General features: G+C 40.3%; 1 protein-coding gene across 10 annotated transcripts in view; it reads right to left on the reverse strand.

Annotated features, from left to right (window-relative positions):
* RPS6KA2 (ribosomal protein S6 kinase A2) overlaps positions 1 to 14,989 on the reverse strand; it is a 285,765-nt gene that overhangs the window by 148,211 nt on the left and 122,565 nt on the right. The window contains exon 1 of one of the 10 annotated variants that reach the window (XM_061378500.1): positions 13,549 to 14,201. The exons of the other annotated variants lie outside the window; for them this stretch is intronic. Within the exon in view, the coding sequence (XP_061234484.1) occupies positions 13,549 to 13,647 (99 nt within the window). The 5' untranslated portion in view covers positions 13,648 to 14,201. Of the gene's footprint in view, positions 1 to 13,548; positions 14,202 to 14,989 lie in introns of those variants that run through there. 10 annotated transcript variants of the gene reach the window in all.

The raw sequence follows: 14,989 nt of genomic DNA on the forward strand, positions 1-14,989 counted from the left end.
TGGGTTCACTGACTTGGCCAGGGAGTAGCTCTCCTTTATGCGTATAATTATGAGGACACAAGTTTTGTAATAGCCCAGAAGTTAAAGGTGCACTTAAATATGAGACAACATTTCTTTAGTGTAGTCCTTTTTGGCATCTTGAGGCCACCAACCAGGAGACAGACAGAAGCCAAGAAGGTTTACCTAGAGCAGGTTAGTGCATTCTGTTACATCCCATTTTTTGGCAGGGAAGAAGAAATACTGCTTTATCAACAACAACAATGCCAGCCTGGTAATGCGTTAAGTGTCACAACAAAAGAAATACAAGTTTTCTTCTGATTCATACCTGATTAAAATTCCAGGGGAAAAAAAAAAGAGGAATTTGATTTGCTTTTCCTTTTGCTTTGAATCGTGTAGATTTGCACTGGCGTACACCTTATAGCATTGTGAATTTAAAGAGAAGTAGCCCTTACATACCACAGCCAGGGTTCTGAATGGAAGATCTTTTTCTCATAAATGCCTAAATTAATGCAGACTAGCTTAAAAATTGTCATGAAAATTCCATGAATAACCATGTAAGTTTCAGCAAGCTGAAATGGATGATGACTGAACAGAAACCATGCAAAGCCTGATGGCTTTGTATGACTTCACATATCTGAAATGACAGTGGACCAAAGTTAGCAGCTGATTTCCACTTTGAGGGGTTTTGTTTGAAGAAAACCCAGGGGGTGAGAACAGACAGCCAAAACAGGAACAAAAGCTGTCATGCAAAGCAAAATGGTAACACGGATATCTTTATTTCACTATTTTCTGAGATATTGTAGATACCATAGTAACGATGCTTTAAAAACGGAGTACAGTGCTGTGAAAATGGTACTATATAGATCTAAAATCCCAGACAGACATTTGCACTCAGTTGGAAGCAGAGTTGAGTCATAGGTATGAAACCCTCAACAATACATTTGGGAGCCTGTGATGCAAGGGGACTTTCTAGGAGTTTTTGCTGCTGCTCTCCCTGAAAGATAAATGACCTCAAGATATTTAAACTATGGAAAGCCAGAATGAAGAGCCATTTGAAGAGAAACAGATAAGAACTGTGGTATGTGAGGAGGGGGACATTTCTGAGATATGTAGTATTTACTGTATCTGGGATTTGCTTCTGGTGCTATCTGACCACTGCCAGCCTGGGAGCTGAGTGTCTCTTCTGAATCAGCACTTCCTCAAACAAAGCTTTGTTTTTACTGATGGCTCCTGAGTTACCCCAGCAAACAGGGTCGAAAGTACCAAAACAGAGACAGTACAAGAAAAGCAAAAACATGTGATTCCCATTGTCTGAGTCTAAAGCATGAAAAAAGCTGAACCAGAGGAACGATAGGGTGAAGGAAAAAGCAGAACTGTTACCTTACAAGGGAAACATCTGAGAGGGGAAAATGAGAGTTTCAGTAGACACCAGGAGCCAAGAGCCTTGTCTCAAGGGCACAGTTTCCATGAGTGCACAGCTCAGCATTTCTCCTGCCCAGCTGTACATGCCTGTGCACAACATGTTCAAATCTTCAACCTTTATTTACAAGGGGAAGAAGAGCCTAAAGACAAGAGTAAAGAATCACATCCCAGCAGGGTACAACAACTTAATTTCTTCTCCTCAATAACTAGAAAATGGGGACATGATGTGCCTCCCTGAAGAGATGATACAAAATTGCGGACAGCAACACCTCTCTGATCAGCAGAAAGATAAACAAGTGTCTGTGGGCCATAGCGGTACTCCACCGAGAGAGCTCTATTCTTACTTCTGTTTCAGTCCCATGAATGTCACACTAGCAAAAGGATTTTAAAAAGCAAGGGGGAAAGGGCAAACTTTCTCTTGGCTGTTGTGCATACAGTATGGTAAATGCTTCGTAAGTCACCACTTCCCTGAGGATGGTTTATAATTGTCATGGTTGTGCACATGAAAAACAATGGGGAGAAACAGATAAGCACAAAAGAAGAGGCAGAGAAAAAAAACCCTAAACTGATCAATAAACGAACAAGTGGTCAGGAGGGAAAGCAAAGGACTGATTTATTTTCAATAAATAAGGCTCTTCAAAAAGCTCTCATTCTGAAATGACCCAATTTTCTGCATTAGAAAAGATGACATTTTAATCCACACATGCATTATGAGAAAAATGGAAATATTAAATAAAAAAAACTTTCCTTACATTTCCAGAGAAAATCTTCCATACAGAGAAAGATGTCCAACTCCTATAACATCACAAGTATCTGTCTGCTACAGCATTTCTTTCAATACAAACATTACTCAAATAAATTTTATGGCTTCATTTACAAGCCTGATACAGAAAGAGAAAAACCCTTATGTCAAGCAGGGGAAGAACAGGTAGTTGGCACCATTCACATAATTACCTTTTCCTAAGCAAGCAATATGATTATAGGCAGCTTACATCCTTTCATAGAGGAATACCCATTTTCAAACATAAATTGGTATGTAAATTTTATTCTAATGTTTGAAAACAAACCTCTCAAAAAGACAATTGGGATATAATTAGTAACTTTTGCCAAATAATCACGATAGGTATTGTACGCTTTGGAAGTGACAGTTCTCAGAAGCATTAGTGGTATTCCTTCTAAGGTCCCATATGGGGTTTCCTGTCTGGGAAAAATGAGAATTTTGTCTCCTAGATTACAAAATCCCTGTTGTTGAGATGGCTTTTATAAATTCATTTCATACCATCAGGCAAAAGGCATCATTAAGCATTTTTTTCAGCACGTGGCCTTCCAGAGCAAAGTGAATACGGGTTAGTTTTCTCTGCTGTGGAAGAAGGGATCCTGTAGCATCAATGGCATTAACAGGCATAGAAAGGGAAAAGAGAACATCTGGATGCTGCCATATTTGCACTTGTGGAACAGAGGGAAGTAGGTGAGTATTATCTGCCCTTACTCTGCAGATGTAGTAAGTTCTGCTGCTCACCATCCTTTACTGGCACTGCCACTTGATATATTTTGATGTGACTTTTTTTTTTTTTTTTCCTCCACAAAAATGTGGGAAAAATTTTCAGGTGCATTGGAAGTGTGTTTTTAGTAAGGATTCTTCAATTCTGCAAATGCAGAACAACCCTGAAATCACAGGGAAAAAGAAAAATAAATCTCAGTTACAGATCATGGGAAACTGGTTTTTCTCCAGCTTTAGCAACTGGTGATGCTTTTCTGTTGTCAGTTTGCAGCTAACATGGTATGTACAACTGCTGTTTTTTTTCAGACCTGAGCTAATCCCCCAAAAGTGCTCATCTGTATGACATAAAGGCTTCAGTTAGAGATCACACTAAGGATAATATACACTAAAAGTTTTTAAAGGAGAAAGCAAAGTCTCTCCGCACTCTCCCTCAGCTCAGTTTGAACCAACTGCTGCTTTACTATAGCTTTATGTATTTTCTGCTTCACAATTGCTAAAACTTCTCCATGGACAAAGGAGGCCTCAATAAAGAAAATCAAGGAGGTTTATTACTTCAGGCTGGCAGGCATCATAAACCCAGACAGCTTTGCAACACTGGAGAGACTGACAGGGATCAGCTCCTACCTGCTTTAGTGGGGGCTTTCCTGCCTTTACACCACACAGTGCTGCTTCTGTGTGGATTCACATAACTTCCACCTACTTCTTCAGTGAGCCTAAGCACATGTCATCCTTTGGAAGGAGGAGTTGAAGAGAAGTTGACAGGAGGAAGAAGAGCTAAGACTTAACTACCACACTCTGTTTTCCTCCTTTACTGCCTATTTTACTGGTTGCTATATGCAAAGGAGAAGGTGAATGACCAAAGGCACGAGGATCTGGAAGACAAGAATAGCTACATCATCTTCTCCAGAGAGTCATATATTTTTTTCAAATTAAGGTGCTGCGATGTGTTTCAAATCAGTTGTAAAATGCTAACACTTCATAATCCCTTTGTACTGCCATCACATGAAAGCCATTCACATTTTGAAAATGTCTTGGTTTAACCATCTTGATAATACTGGCTTAATGAAATGTTAAGGACTTCATTTCAGAAGAAAAATTAGTGATTTTACTTCCCAGGAAAAATCTTCACATCTTTTCAACATAATGAAATGTTATTAAAAAACTTTTGAAGTATGTAATATTTAACATCTGCATACATTTAGTAATCAAAAATTCTAATTTAGTGGTATGAAATGGACTTGAGCTGTGTCATGGAAATAATCTAATATAAAGCCTTCCTCTCAGATGGTACTCTCACAACAACTGCAATGCAGGAATAAAGTAGATACTGTGCAGACTAGCAGCAGATCCAGGAGGGTTTAACATACTTAGACAGATGACTTTTAAAATGAATGCAATTACAATATTTAATTGCTTTCCCAGGCATTTTCTTGTGACAGAGATTCTCTCATACAGGAAAGACTGTCATGGAGATGAAGGGGGCATATAGGGATGCTGGGGATGGACTCTTCATTAGGGACTGTAGTGATAGGACAAGGGGTAATGGGTTAAAACTTAAACAGGGGAAGTTTAGATTTGATATAAGGAGGAAATTCTTTCCTGTTAGGGTGGTGAGGCACTGGAATAGGTTACCCTAAGGAGGTTGTGAATGTTCCATCACTGGCAGTGTTCAAGGCCAGGTTGGACGAGGCCTTGGGTGAGATGGTTTAGTGTGAAGTGTCCCTGCCCATGGCAGGGGGGTTGGAACTTGATGATCTTAAGGCCCTTTCCAACCCTAACTATTCTATGATTCTATGTGCTGATGCAGAAATTAAAGGCGAAGATATCAACCACAGTCACAGGACCTGTCCCCTAGTTACTCAATGAGGAAGTGGAGAAGACAAAGTTGAACTGATGAAGAATTGCCTTTGTTACTCACTAGCAAAACAACAGAAATTTCAATTAAAAGAAAAAACTCTCTCCCTCTGAGAAGTGTGGTGGGTTGACCTTGACTGGAAGCCAGGTTCCCACCAGAGCTGCTTTACCACTCTCCTCCTCAGCAGCACAGGGAAAACAAAATAAGATGGAAAAAAAACCCTCATGCACCAACATAAAGGCAGTTTAATAAACACATCAAAACACCAAATATCCTCCCAAGCCTTTTACATATTTTTTTTTTTACAGGAAAATTGCTTGTATAATCATATATTATGAAAGCTTTCTTTTGTACCATTTATCAGTGCTGGCAATGACACCACTTCCTATATAGCACCGTCCTCCATCCAAACATGGGACCAAAGTACTGACTTCTGGGATGGTCAGGCTTCAAAAATGCCAAGAACAAACCCTGTTTCCATAGAGGGTCAACACCCCAAAAAAGGCTTAATCCAAAAGCCGTTCTACACTGATCTTTCAAACCAATGTTTGAAAGTTTTCAAACATTTCTGAGCATTTCTCACCACCACACCTAGCTCATACGTTCTTTATGGCATACAGTAGCCTGCGCCATACTGCTAGCTGAAGGAATTATTAGGTTTTTTTCTCTTCTAGGGACATAGTAAAGCTTTGAGTCTGGAATACATCTTTGTGTTAATCTGTATATGAATATGTCTAAGGCTTAGTCTTGCAAATAATGATAGAAAAGACAAATTCAGCACAGAGTTAAGTTGGCAGTTTTTAAGGTCAACCTCTAATATTCCTCTGTGTCGTGGTTTAAGCCCTGCTAAACCCAGGACACTCTGGAACAGAAATGTCTTTTTTTTATTACACTTAAATATTATTTTATCACTTGCAGTAGAAACAGCAGCCTCTATTAAATTCTGCCGTTTTAAACTAGATTTCCACACAAACTTTTAAGAAAAATCTGATTGTACCAGTTTTCTCCTTGTTTAGTTCTACAGAACTTAAGAGAAAAAGAAAAGCACAATATAAAATCCCAGACCCTGCAGAGAGCTGAACATACACCCAAGTGCGTAAAACATTTCACACGTTTACACAAAAGAGAAAAAAAATCTCTTTTCCTACTTACCATCACAGTCAGCTAACCTCTACTTTTTACTCTTAATGTCCAGCAGAATCTGACACTACTTAGCATTCAGATATCTTTAAGAAAGCTCCACGTTCTAGGACTGAACTGACATTGTCCAGTTGGGCATCACAAGTTGGTACCACAAATACTTGTCTAGAGGGTGGTACTTCTGAGAACAAGCAGGACTGGGTAGCATCTGCTGTTTAATAACAGGTGAGGGTGAATTTCACAGATAAACACACACTCAGTTCCACTCCTTGTAAAGCTTTCAGTTTATTCAAAATGACCCTTGAAGGGAATCTTTTACTACCCTCTACCACTCATGCACAGGTCCAAATCTGGCCCTACAGGAAAGAGGCATGACACCCCTTAATTTCACCTAGAGTTTATATGACCTTATTTAGTTAGTTTTCATATCTGCCATTTAGCTGATTATTACCATTACTTATTATCTGAAAGCAACACACTAGCAGCCTGTATCTCCCCTTCTTCCTCGTACACTGCTAACACAATGCCTAATAATATCACTGCAATCTGAGAAAAAGGTTTTCCTCACTGGAAACATCATGGGTTTGTCTTCTGTGTTCTCAATGTACTACCAGTATCCTTGAACTCTCAGTTTTCAGCTAGAAGAAAGTTCTGGGCTTTCCTGCATCCCACGATAAAAGCAGAGCTAATAATAGTAATAATGCAGAGCTAAACTAATAATGGTGGCACATTTCACAGCTAAAGGATGGATGCTCACTTCAAAGTCTTCCAAAGCCATGCTGTAGCCACCCCATCACTAAGCACGCACCTACTGAGGGAACCTGCATCCCAAACTGTTTGCCTGGAAGCCACTTGCCTGTGTGCAAATCGTAGCGGTGGCGTGGGGACCGTGAATAGATGTATTGCTTACTTCTTTACACATCCTCAGTCAGGAAGCTACTTTAAAGTCAGATTCAGGGATCCACTCATTTTTTTTCTATTTCCTGAGACTTTGTTCTCCAGGAAGCCAAAGTGCCCTGTAAGAGCTGATGGCATCACACACACACAGAGTGTGTCCTGAGTGCAGAACTAACTGTCACTCCTCTGCAGTACTTTTTTAATAGCATATACTTTGACAGAGTCATTGCAGAACTGGGATTATAAGTCTTGTTAAGGGGACAAAAGGAACTAAACTAGCAAATATTTAGATTAAAAGTATTTCTACTTGAGTAACTGGCAAATAAACATAAGGATGCTTTTTGTTCTGATTTCTGTCTTACTTTAGAAATATTGCCAGTTACTTGTGAGGATACAAACGCAAAAAGCACACAAAAGGAGTCCTCACCTGAAACTAGCAGGAAAATGTATGAATCAAATGCTACTGATAATAGAAATAGGTACAGGAGAGCTCAGCCCTCTGAGAGCAGATTTTTTGTACCACAAGGTCAGTCAAGCCACAACATTATAAGCTAACTTAGAATAAAATTACACATTTTCCACTTGCATAAAACCATGTTACTCCAAATTACTGCTAGGCAGGGGCTCAGCTGCCCGCAGGTCCCAACCAATCAACCAGATTCAGCTCTTGTCTTCCAGAATATCCGCAGGCAGATGCTCCAGGCTCAGGGAACCAGGGCATTACCACAGACACAGTGGAGAGGCATTACCCTCTCATTTCATTTATTTCATCGCTTGTTCATGATCTAGACAAAACGTGTGTTCACTATAACACTGCGTCATCACCAGTCACATGCATGTGCGTGTCCTGTCAGCTGATCCTATCACAACAAAATTAAGACCTCTTCTGTTATATATCAGGCCTCTGCTCTATGCCCAAACATGCATTTAGCCTGACTATGTGACCAGAGTCTGTGTTCAATTGTATGATGTTTATCAGAATTCATCTGACATCAGGGCACATGGATAGGGTCTGTCAGCGGTGGACTGGATGCCAAATACCACCAGATGAAAGCACAATGTAGGCATTTATATGGTGAAAATGAAGCATAAAATGACAACTTAGACTGGTCTTTGACAGGGTAGGCTCCTTTGAAATAAAAGTGATTTTTTCAAGGGACCATAGGCATCCAAATGAAAAGAAGAGCTTCTCCCTAACAATGTTGCAGTGACTGGCATAGGGTGTTGCTCCTGAAAGTCCCTAACTTTCAGAAAAACACTTTTCCCACTCTACAGCAAAGACTGAGGAAAGGGGACATGAAAAGCTTTCAAATGCATAAAAATCCTGCTGCAAAGAAAAAGAAACAATCTGTTTTCATAGTTACGATGGGCAGGATAAGAGGACACAGGCTTAAACTGCCATATGACAAACTTGTCTTAAATGTTAGAAAAACTCTCAGATGCGAAGCATACTGCTGGAAAATATACCTCCTGGGGAAGTTATGGGCATTTACCATTAGAGGCGTATTAAGAAGAGATAAGCAAAATATCCTTGGTGGAACAGGTTCGATATAGCTGATGATGCCTAAGGAAGAGGAGGGGGCATCCAGATTAAAGTTTTTAGATCCTTCCCAGCCCTATTCTTCTGTGACTTTTCTATGGACAAGTTATCCCTACATCTGCCTGCATAGTTTTCCCTTTCTGTAGCTCAGTAGTTAATTTGAGGCTTATAGCAAGGAGCACATAGCAGGCCTGAGGTGCAAGAGACAGTCTATTTGGGACGAAGTATTTGGGGAGCTGGGGATCAATTTATTATGAATGTGTACACAGCAAGTAAGCTCTTTTACCAACAAACACAATGTCAATAGGTAGAATTTTATCAGAGGACTTAACTATTCATCATAATTCTCATTTTACAAACAGGGAATGCAGGGCACAGAGGTCTAAGCTATTTGTAATGACACAGCAAGTTATCAAAATGAACCTGAAAACTGGATTTCCTGGCTCCTCAAGTGACCTATCTGATGGACTACATGCTCCGCCTGCTCTACCCCCCTTCACCCCCCCCACCCCCCCCAGTAAACCATGCAGGACTGTGAGAATCACAGCATTTCCTCATAAAAGTCTTGCCTGCAGCTGGAGGAAGTCAAGACTACAATAGTGTTGGTAACTTCTACTGTAACAAGAACACACATCACAAATAATCATTGACAAAGGGAGGGGATGACCCTAAAGCTGCCTCAGGACTTGCACCTTGCAGAGCTGATCTTAGGCTGTTAGTCCCCATTTCTGTTCTTTCACTTGCCTCTTTCTGTCTAACCTTTGACAGAAAGAATATATTCCTCTACCAAATTACTATATATAAAAATAAAAAAAGAAGACAGAATAAAGGACATACTACTGATAAAGACCAGAATTTTTCTTTATACAAGGACAGAATATTTCACAAGCATTTGAAAGTGAAGCATTGCCTCAGCCCATTGTGCTAAAGGAGCAGTCTAGCTCAGGATTTGCTGGCCACTTTCTTAAGGCTGCTGTAATTTAAGCCTGTAGGAAATCAGCATCAGAGCCTAAGATTATAAGTGAAAATCTCTTCTACTAAAGTATTACAAAGCCAGTGCCAGTCCTTCTGCACTGTTCCTTACTGGACTGCATAGGCTTGCTCCCATTTGCTACATGCCACTGCTGGAATCCAAGGATGACCCATATTTGAATCACCCACAGGAGGTCCTGCCTCTCACAACTGACTATGCTGAGACACACCAGGGTCCAAACTAATTTTGAATTAATTTGCAAGAACTCTGTTAGGCTCTAAGCCCCGTACACAGAACAGACAACTGAAATTTACCATTATGAGTAAAATAAAACAAGAATTAAGAGAATTAAAGAATAACAAATTAAAGATACATCAGGAACGCAAAAGTGGGAAACATCTCCCAAAAGAATCAAGGACAATGTTTTAATTTGTTCTTTCCTAAACAAAACACACAAACAAACAAACAAAACAGCAACAAAAAAAACCACAAAACCACATAACAAAAAAAAAACAAACCCCAAAACCAAACAAACAAATAGGAAAAGGCAACCAAAAAAAAAAAATTAAAAAATAAAAAAATAAGAAAAAAAGGCATCTGCACCACCAGAATAAATATAATCAAATTCTTTGCATACTTAGGTCTTTCCTAGGTTATTCAGAAGGCATATTCAACTTTTGATGTATAAATCAAGGGATATTGCTCACTACCATAAGATACATTCCACTAGGGCTCAAAGCCTTTAGCAGATCCACACTGTGCGTACTTTCCCCGGATGGTTTCACATTCACGTTCATCAACACTCAGCAAGAACCATAAACAAACCCCTTCTCTCGGATGCACACATACAGTTCCCATTGACTTTGCTGGAATTTCAGATAACATCAATAAGAGCTCCTTATGCATGCAGAAGGGCAAAACTTGGCTCTGCACATTTAATAAGATTACATCAATAGATACTTTATAAATGAAGGGCAATGCAGGCCATACTGAAAAATAATATAAACTGAAAACCCAGAAGTGTAGCCAAATAAGTTCAAATTTCAGCCAAGTTTTCCCAGAATAAAAAAAAGGCACACGTTTTAGGCAAGATGAAACAAAACCCTTGTAATGTCTGATTTACCAGAGTATACTCTGCCTCCTTTAGCAGGACAAAGTGTGGTACCCAGCTACCTAGACAGAAAACAATGAGTGTATTGTCTCAGATATAGCAATGATATTGGCATATGAAACAATTAAGTAAAGGTCAAGTTAGAAAAGCTGTGATTTGCTAAGTCATTTTCTGCATCTATATCCCTGGTCTGTAAGATATGAAGCTCACTGCAAGCAAGTTTAAAGCTTAGCAGAGTGGAAAAAGTAATTAATCATATTATATCAATAACTGATTATTTTGAATGTACTCTAATAGTGGTATTTTAATGATATTAAATGCTTGAATCCAGAAGTATCTATCTAAAACCTTTCAACCCTCTTGCCTGCCTGGCTAGAACACCACCACAAGAAAAATCCCACACAACAAGGAACAACAGCCCCTTCCAAATTTCAAGTAACACATCTAACAACACAACTTCATAGAATCATAGAATCACAGAATAGTTAGGGTTGGAAAGGACCTTAAGATCATCAAGTTCCAACCCCCCTGCCATGGGCAGGGACACCTCGCTCTAAACCATATCACCCAAGGCCTCGTCCAACTTGGTCTTGAACACTGCCAGGGATGGAACATTCACAACCTCCTTAGGCAACCCATTTCAGTGCCTCACCACCCTAACAGGAAAGAATTTCCTCCTTATATCCAATGTAAACTTCCCCTGCTTATGTTTTAACCCATTACCCCTTGTCCTATCACTACAGTCCCTAACACCAAGTAAAGCAATGCCACGTGTTTTCCTCAAATTTGTTCCCTTTATTTTATTTTTACTCATTCCATGATGTACTAACCTGTGCCTTTTTACTGCCTCTTTAAATTATCTACCTGTTAAGATGAAGAATATTCTGACCTCTAAAAATCCAACAACCAACCAGCTTCCTTCTGTTTGGCAGAAAAGCACGCATTAGGCTGCAATTACAAATTTATATACAGAAGTACTCAGGGATGGAAATCACAGAGCAGGCTTGATGTTCATGTTTGGTTTTTCCCCTGTAAGCAGGAACGTCTCTGATGATTTTCACACTTAAACAGCAGAACAGACCTTATGAATCATTTTTTCTTCCTGGTTGGAACAACCCGTGTTCCCTGTTGCATTATAATACTGAGTCACTTTGCATAAAGTTGGTCATTATAGCCAAGTCAAGGGAGAGTGGATGAAATGCTCTGAACTTAAATGTTCAATAAGATACATATTAGGCTACTTCTTGGAGTAAACTATTTAAAATCAGGGGAAAAAAACTCATTACAAAATAACTCGTGTAAAGGAAAACTACTTCATATATACTGAAAAAGTCCAGTAAATCTAGTACGATATTGATGATCAAAGGGATTATAAAGACTTCTTTTCTTTTTTCTTATTTTTAATGAAGTGAGGGTTTGCCCTGTTACAAATGCTGAGTTGTACTGGTCATTCACACTGTAACACCTAGGAAGTTAAATAGTTAGTGTGGAGGAATTTGTTTCTCCCAAACTATGGCACCATCAAATAACAGTTACAAGGTCTGGCAGGGTTCTGCTCTCTCAAGATCACCTGCCCTTCTAACATTATGCCCTGATGGTGGCAGCCTGCAAAGACATTCATCTGTCTCAGAACTCCTTCATGAAATTCCAGGTCTACTTTCTGTTGGCTCTGGTGGAACAAGAGGTAAGCAAATTCTAAGTGCGTTGCAATGAACATCTATTTCAGCTTAGCCTTTGCAATTCTGGGTTCACAATGGGGAAAGAAGAGCCTTTTAGGACTCACCCCTCAGCCCTAGAGAGACAGGACTGATGCAAGGAGGGAGCTTTAACAACTCTCATTAATTAGTTTGTTTTAAATTAGTACATGACTATTGGTTGAGTGAAACAGAATTAGGTGCCCTGCATGATAATGTTCAAGAAAATTGATTTTAAGGAGTTAAGAAAAACAAACAAACAAAAACCAAGCCCCCCCAAAAAAACCAAACTAAACCAAAAACAAAAAATAAAACACAAACCCAACAAAATACACTAGCCAAAAACTCTGCTTTTCTGCATGTCCTGTTTAAGCAATGACACATGAAGAACTTTATGTTCAAACAATTACCTAGTACTTTAAATAGGACACTAAGGGAATAAGATTTTTAAATGCATTCACACAGCGTGAGACTAATCCACCACCTGAGAATACCGGTGCAAATCAGAGTAACTCCTCAGAGGTCAGTTGAAGTACACCGGCACAAAACAGATGTGAGGCAGAGGGGAATCAGGCCCCATCTACCTCTAATTTCATGCAGAGGTTGCAGATCATCTGCAATGATAAAGTGAACAACATAAATATAACTGACATCTATTCAATTGATCGCACATCCTGCCGACTATTCACAGCTCCAAATATAGGGCTGAAGAACAATGGTTCAAGGAAGGGAGGCAGAAATCCTGGTTCTAACCCATTCACACATTCCTATCTGCTAATTCCTCTGACTTGAACTGCCTTCATCTCCCCACACTGCTAAATCACTACAGGTTTGACAGTTTCCTACCCCTGAAGAACTCCTTACCACAAAATGAAAAGAAGATAAATACTTGGATGTATGGGAGATATGATAAATGCAGAAATCCGTGCAAGTGTGAGAGCCTACAGACAAACAAGCAAGAAAATCCCTAACATATCATATATATATGAAAGGCATTAACAAATTGATTAATTAATTGGAAACCTGGCACTCAGAAAGAATTGTATGTGTGCAGAGAAGGAAGACAAAAACATGATGCTATTACAAAGTCTAGTGCCATTTGTTGTAATTTAAGAGGATCTGTAATTATTTTCTACAACTTCATGATGTCCTGAACCAGCTTACTCCTTCCCTGGCAGGCTGATAAAAGGATCCTTAGCAACACACTAAATGTATTATGCAATGTATTGAATGCCACCAAGAAAAGGCACGGAATTGCACTGAAACAAAGAACATCAGGTGCCAGCATCACTACCTCCAGGGAAAAATCACCTTTAACTGTTTATCACATCACTAAATGCAGGCATTGTCCTATGTCTCTGTTACCAGCACCTAATGGTACTTGACACATTTAACAAAGTTAAGGCAAATTTTACCTCAAATCTACTTAGGCTTGAGCTCTTGGACCGAGACTTCTTGCGGAGATAGACCGAGAAGAACCGACGCACTGTGAACTTCTTCATGTTCATGTCCATTGCCCTGTCCCAGCTGTGGCGTGCAGCACGAAGGAGCTGCGGTGCAGCCGGAGAAAGCTAGTGCATCCCGAATGCCCCCTATTTATATCCACAGGCAGGAGATCCTCCAAAGTATCTGCTTCTGCTCATCAAGCCGGGCACAGCTACCAGGAGAGGTGCATTGCCGGAGCCATGGGAGCCCACAACCGGCTGCTAGCTCTTTAGAGCATAAAGGCGTTACACTCCCTTCTCGCTTTCCACTGTTTACATTTCAGTGCGGCGAGCCGAAGTCTCCCCTCACTCTCTCTCCCCCTCGCCTTAGGTCCTACTACACCCAATCAGGTTCTGCTTCGGCTGCATGCATAATCAGCTCCCGCAGATGACAGCTCCTGCGTCCCAGGCGTAGCAGGTCTGAGATAAATATTAGACGTGTCTATTGCTTTGCACTCCCTCCCTTCTCAGTCAGGCTCTTTCAATTTCCTGGTTTCCGAATCACATGGGGAATAGGCACATGCTGCACTTCTGTTTTTAGCTTGGAATTTCAGTGCTACTATAATTACTGAGGGCTATGGTGGTCAGATCTGAGAAGAAATCAGCTCCCCCATGAAAGTCTCTTCCAGGAGAAGGCTGAAAGACACTATGAACCTCCTTTTATTCTGGGGAGTATGCGAAATAACACTGCCCCCTCCCTGAAACTGAAAAGCTTAAAACCCTCTTCCTAGACTACCTGCCCGCTTTACATTAAAATACCTCATGCTGGCACAGCTCTAAAAATAGAAAGCACAATCTAAATGGGAACTATTACTGTTCTTACTGTACTACAGCAGGGAGCTACAGCCCTTCTAAGAGGTTAAATATGTACATCTATTTACAGGCTGTAATTCTGAGCAGCTCACTACACTGTAAGCATGGAGACTTAGAGCTGCACCCCCACCTCCCCCACATAATCACATTTTTCAGCTTTTCTTCAAAAACTAATGAATCTCAGTGTGGTCCAGAGACTGAAAAGCTTTCTCTCCCTGCCGCACACAGCTCAGGCTCCTTGCCCTTGGCAGCCTTTCCTTTCTGACTACCAAGGAGCACCCAGACATGCCTTTCTCCCATAACCACATATGGAAAGCGAATGACTCTGATGACTTATTAATGACTCAGATTAATAAGTCCAGGGAGAGCTGACACCGCTGCAGCCTGAGAATACTCTCAGAGGTTAAATGACTATAGCTCTCCAGTCAATTTGCTCTAAGAGAGAAACAGGCATTTTCCTTTAATTGCGTATCTGGACTCTGCCATGAGCTATGTTGGCTGGTCATGCCTGCTACTACCTGCTTTGTCTCCCCCAGCCTAAGATAAGTATAGTACAGTG

This window comes from Neopsephotus bourkii, unplaced genomic scaffold (genome assembly GCF_033783945.1).
Source record: "Neopsephotus bourkii isolate Nb327-2 ecotype Australia unplaced genomic scaffold, CSIRO-AGI_Nbou_v1 NB_1767, whole genome shotgun sequence".
Lineage (NCBI taxonomy): Eukaryota > Metazoa > Chordata > Aves > Psittaciformes > Psittacidae > Neopsephotus > Neopsephotus bourkii.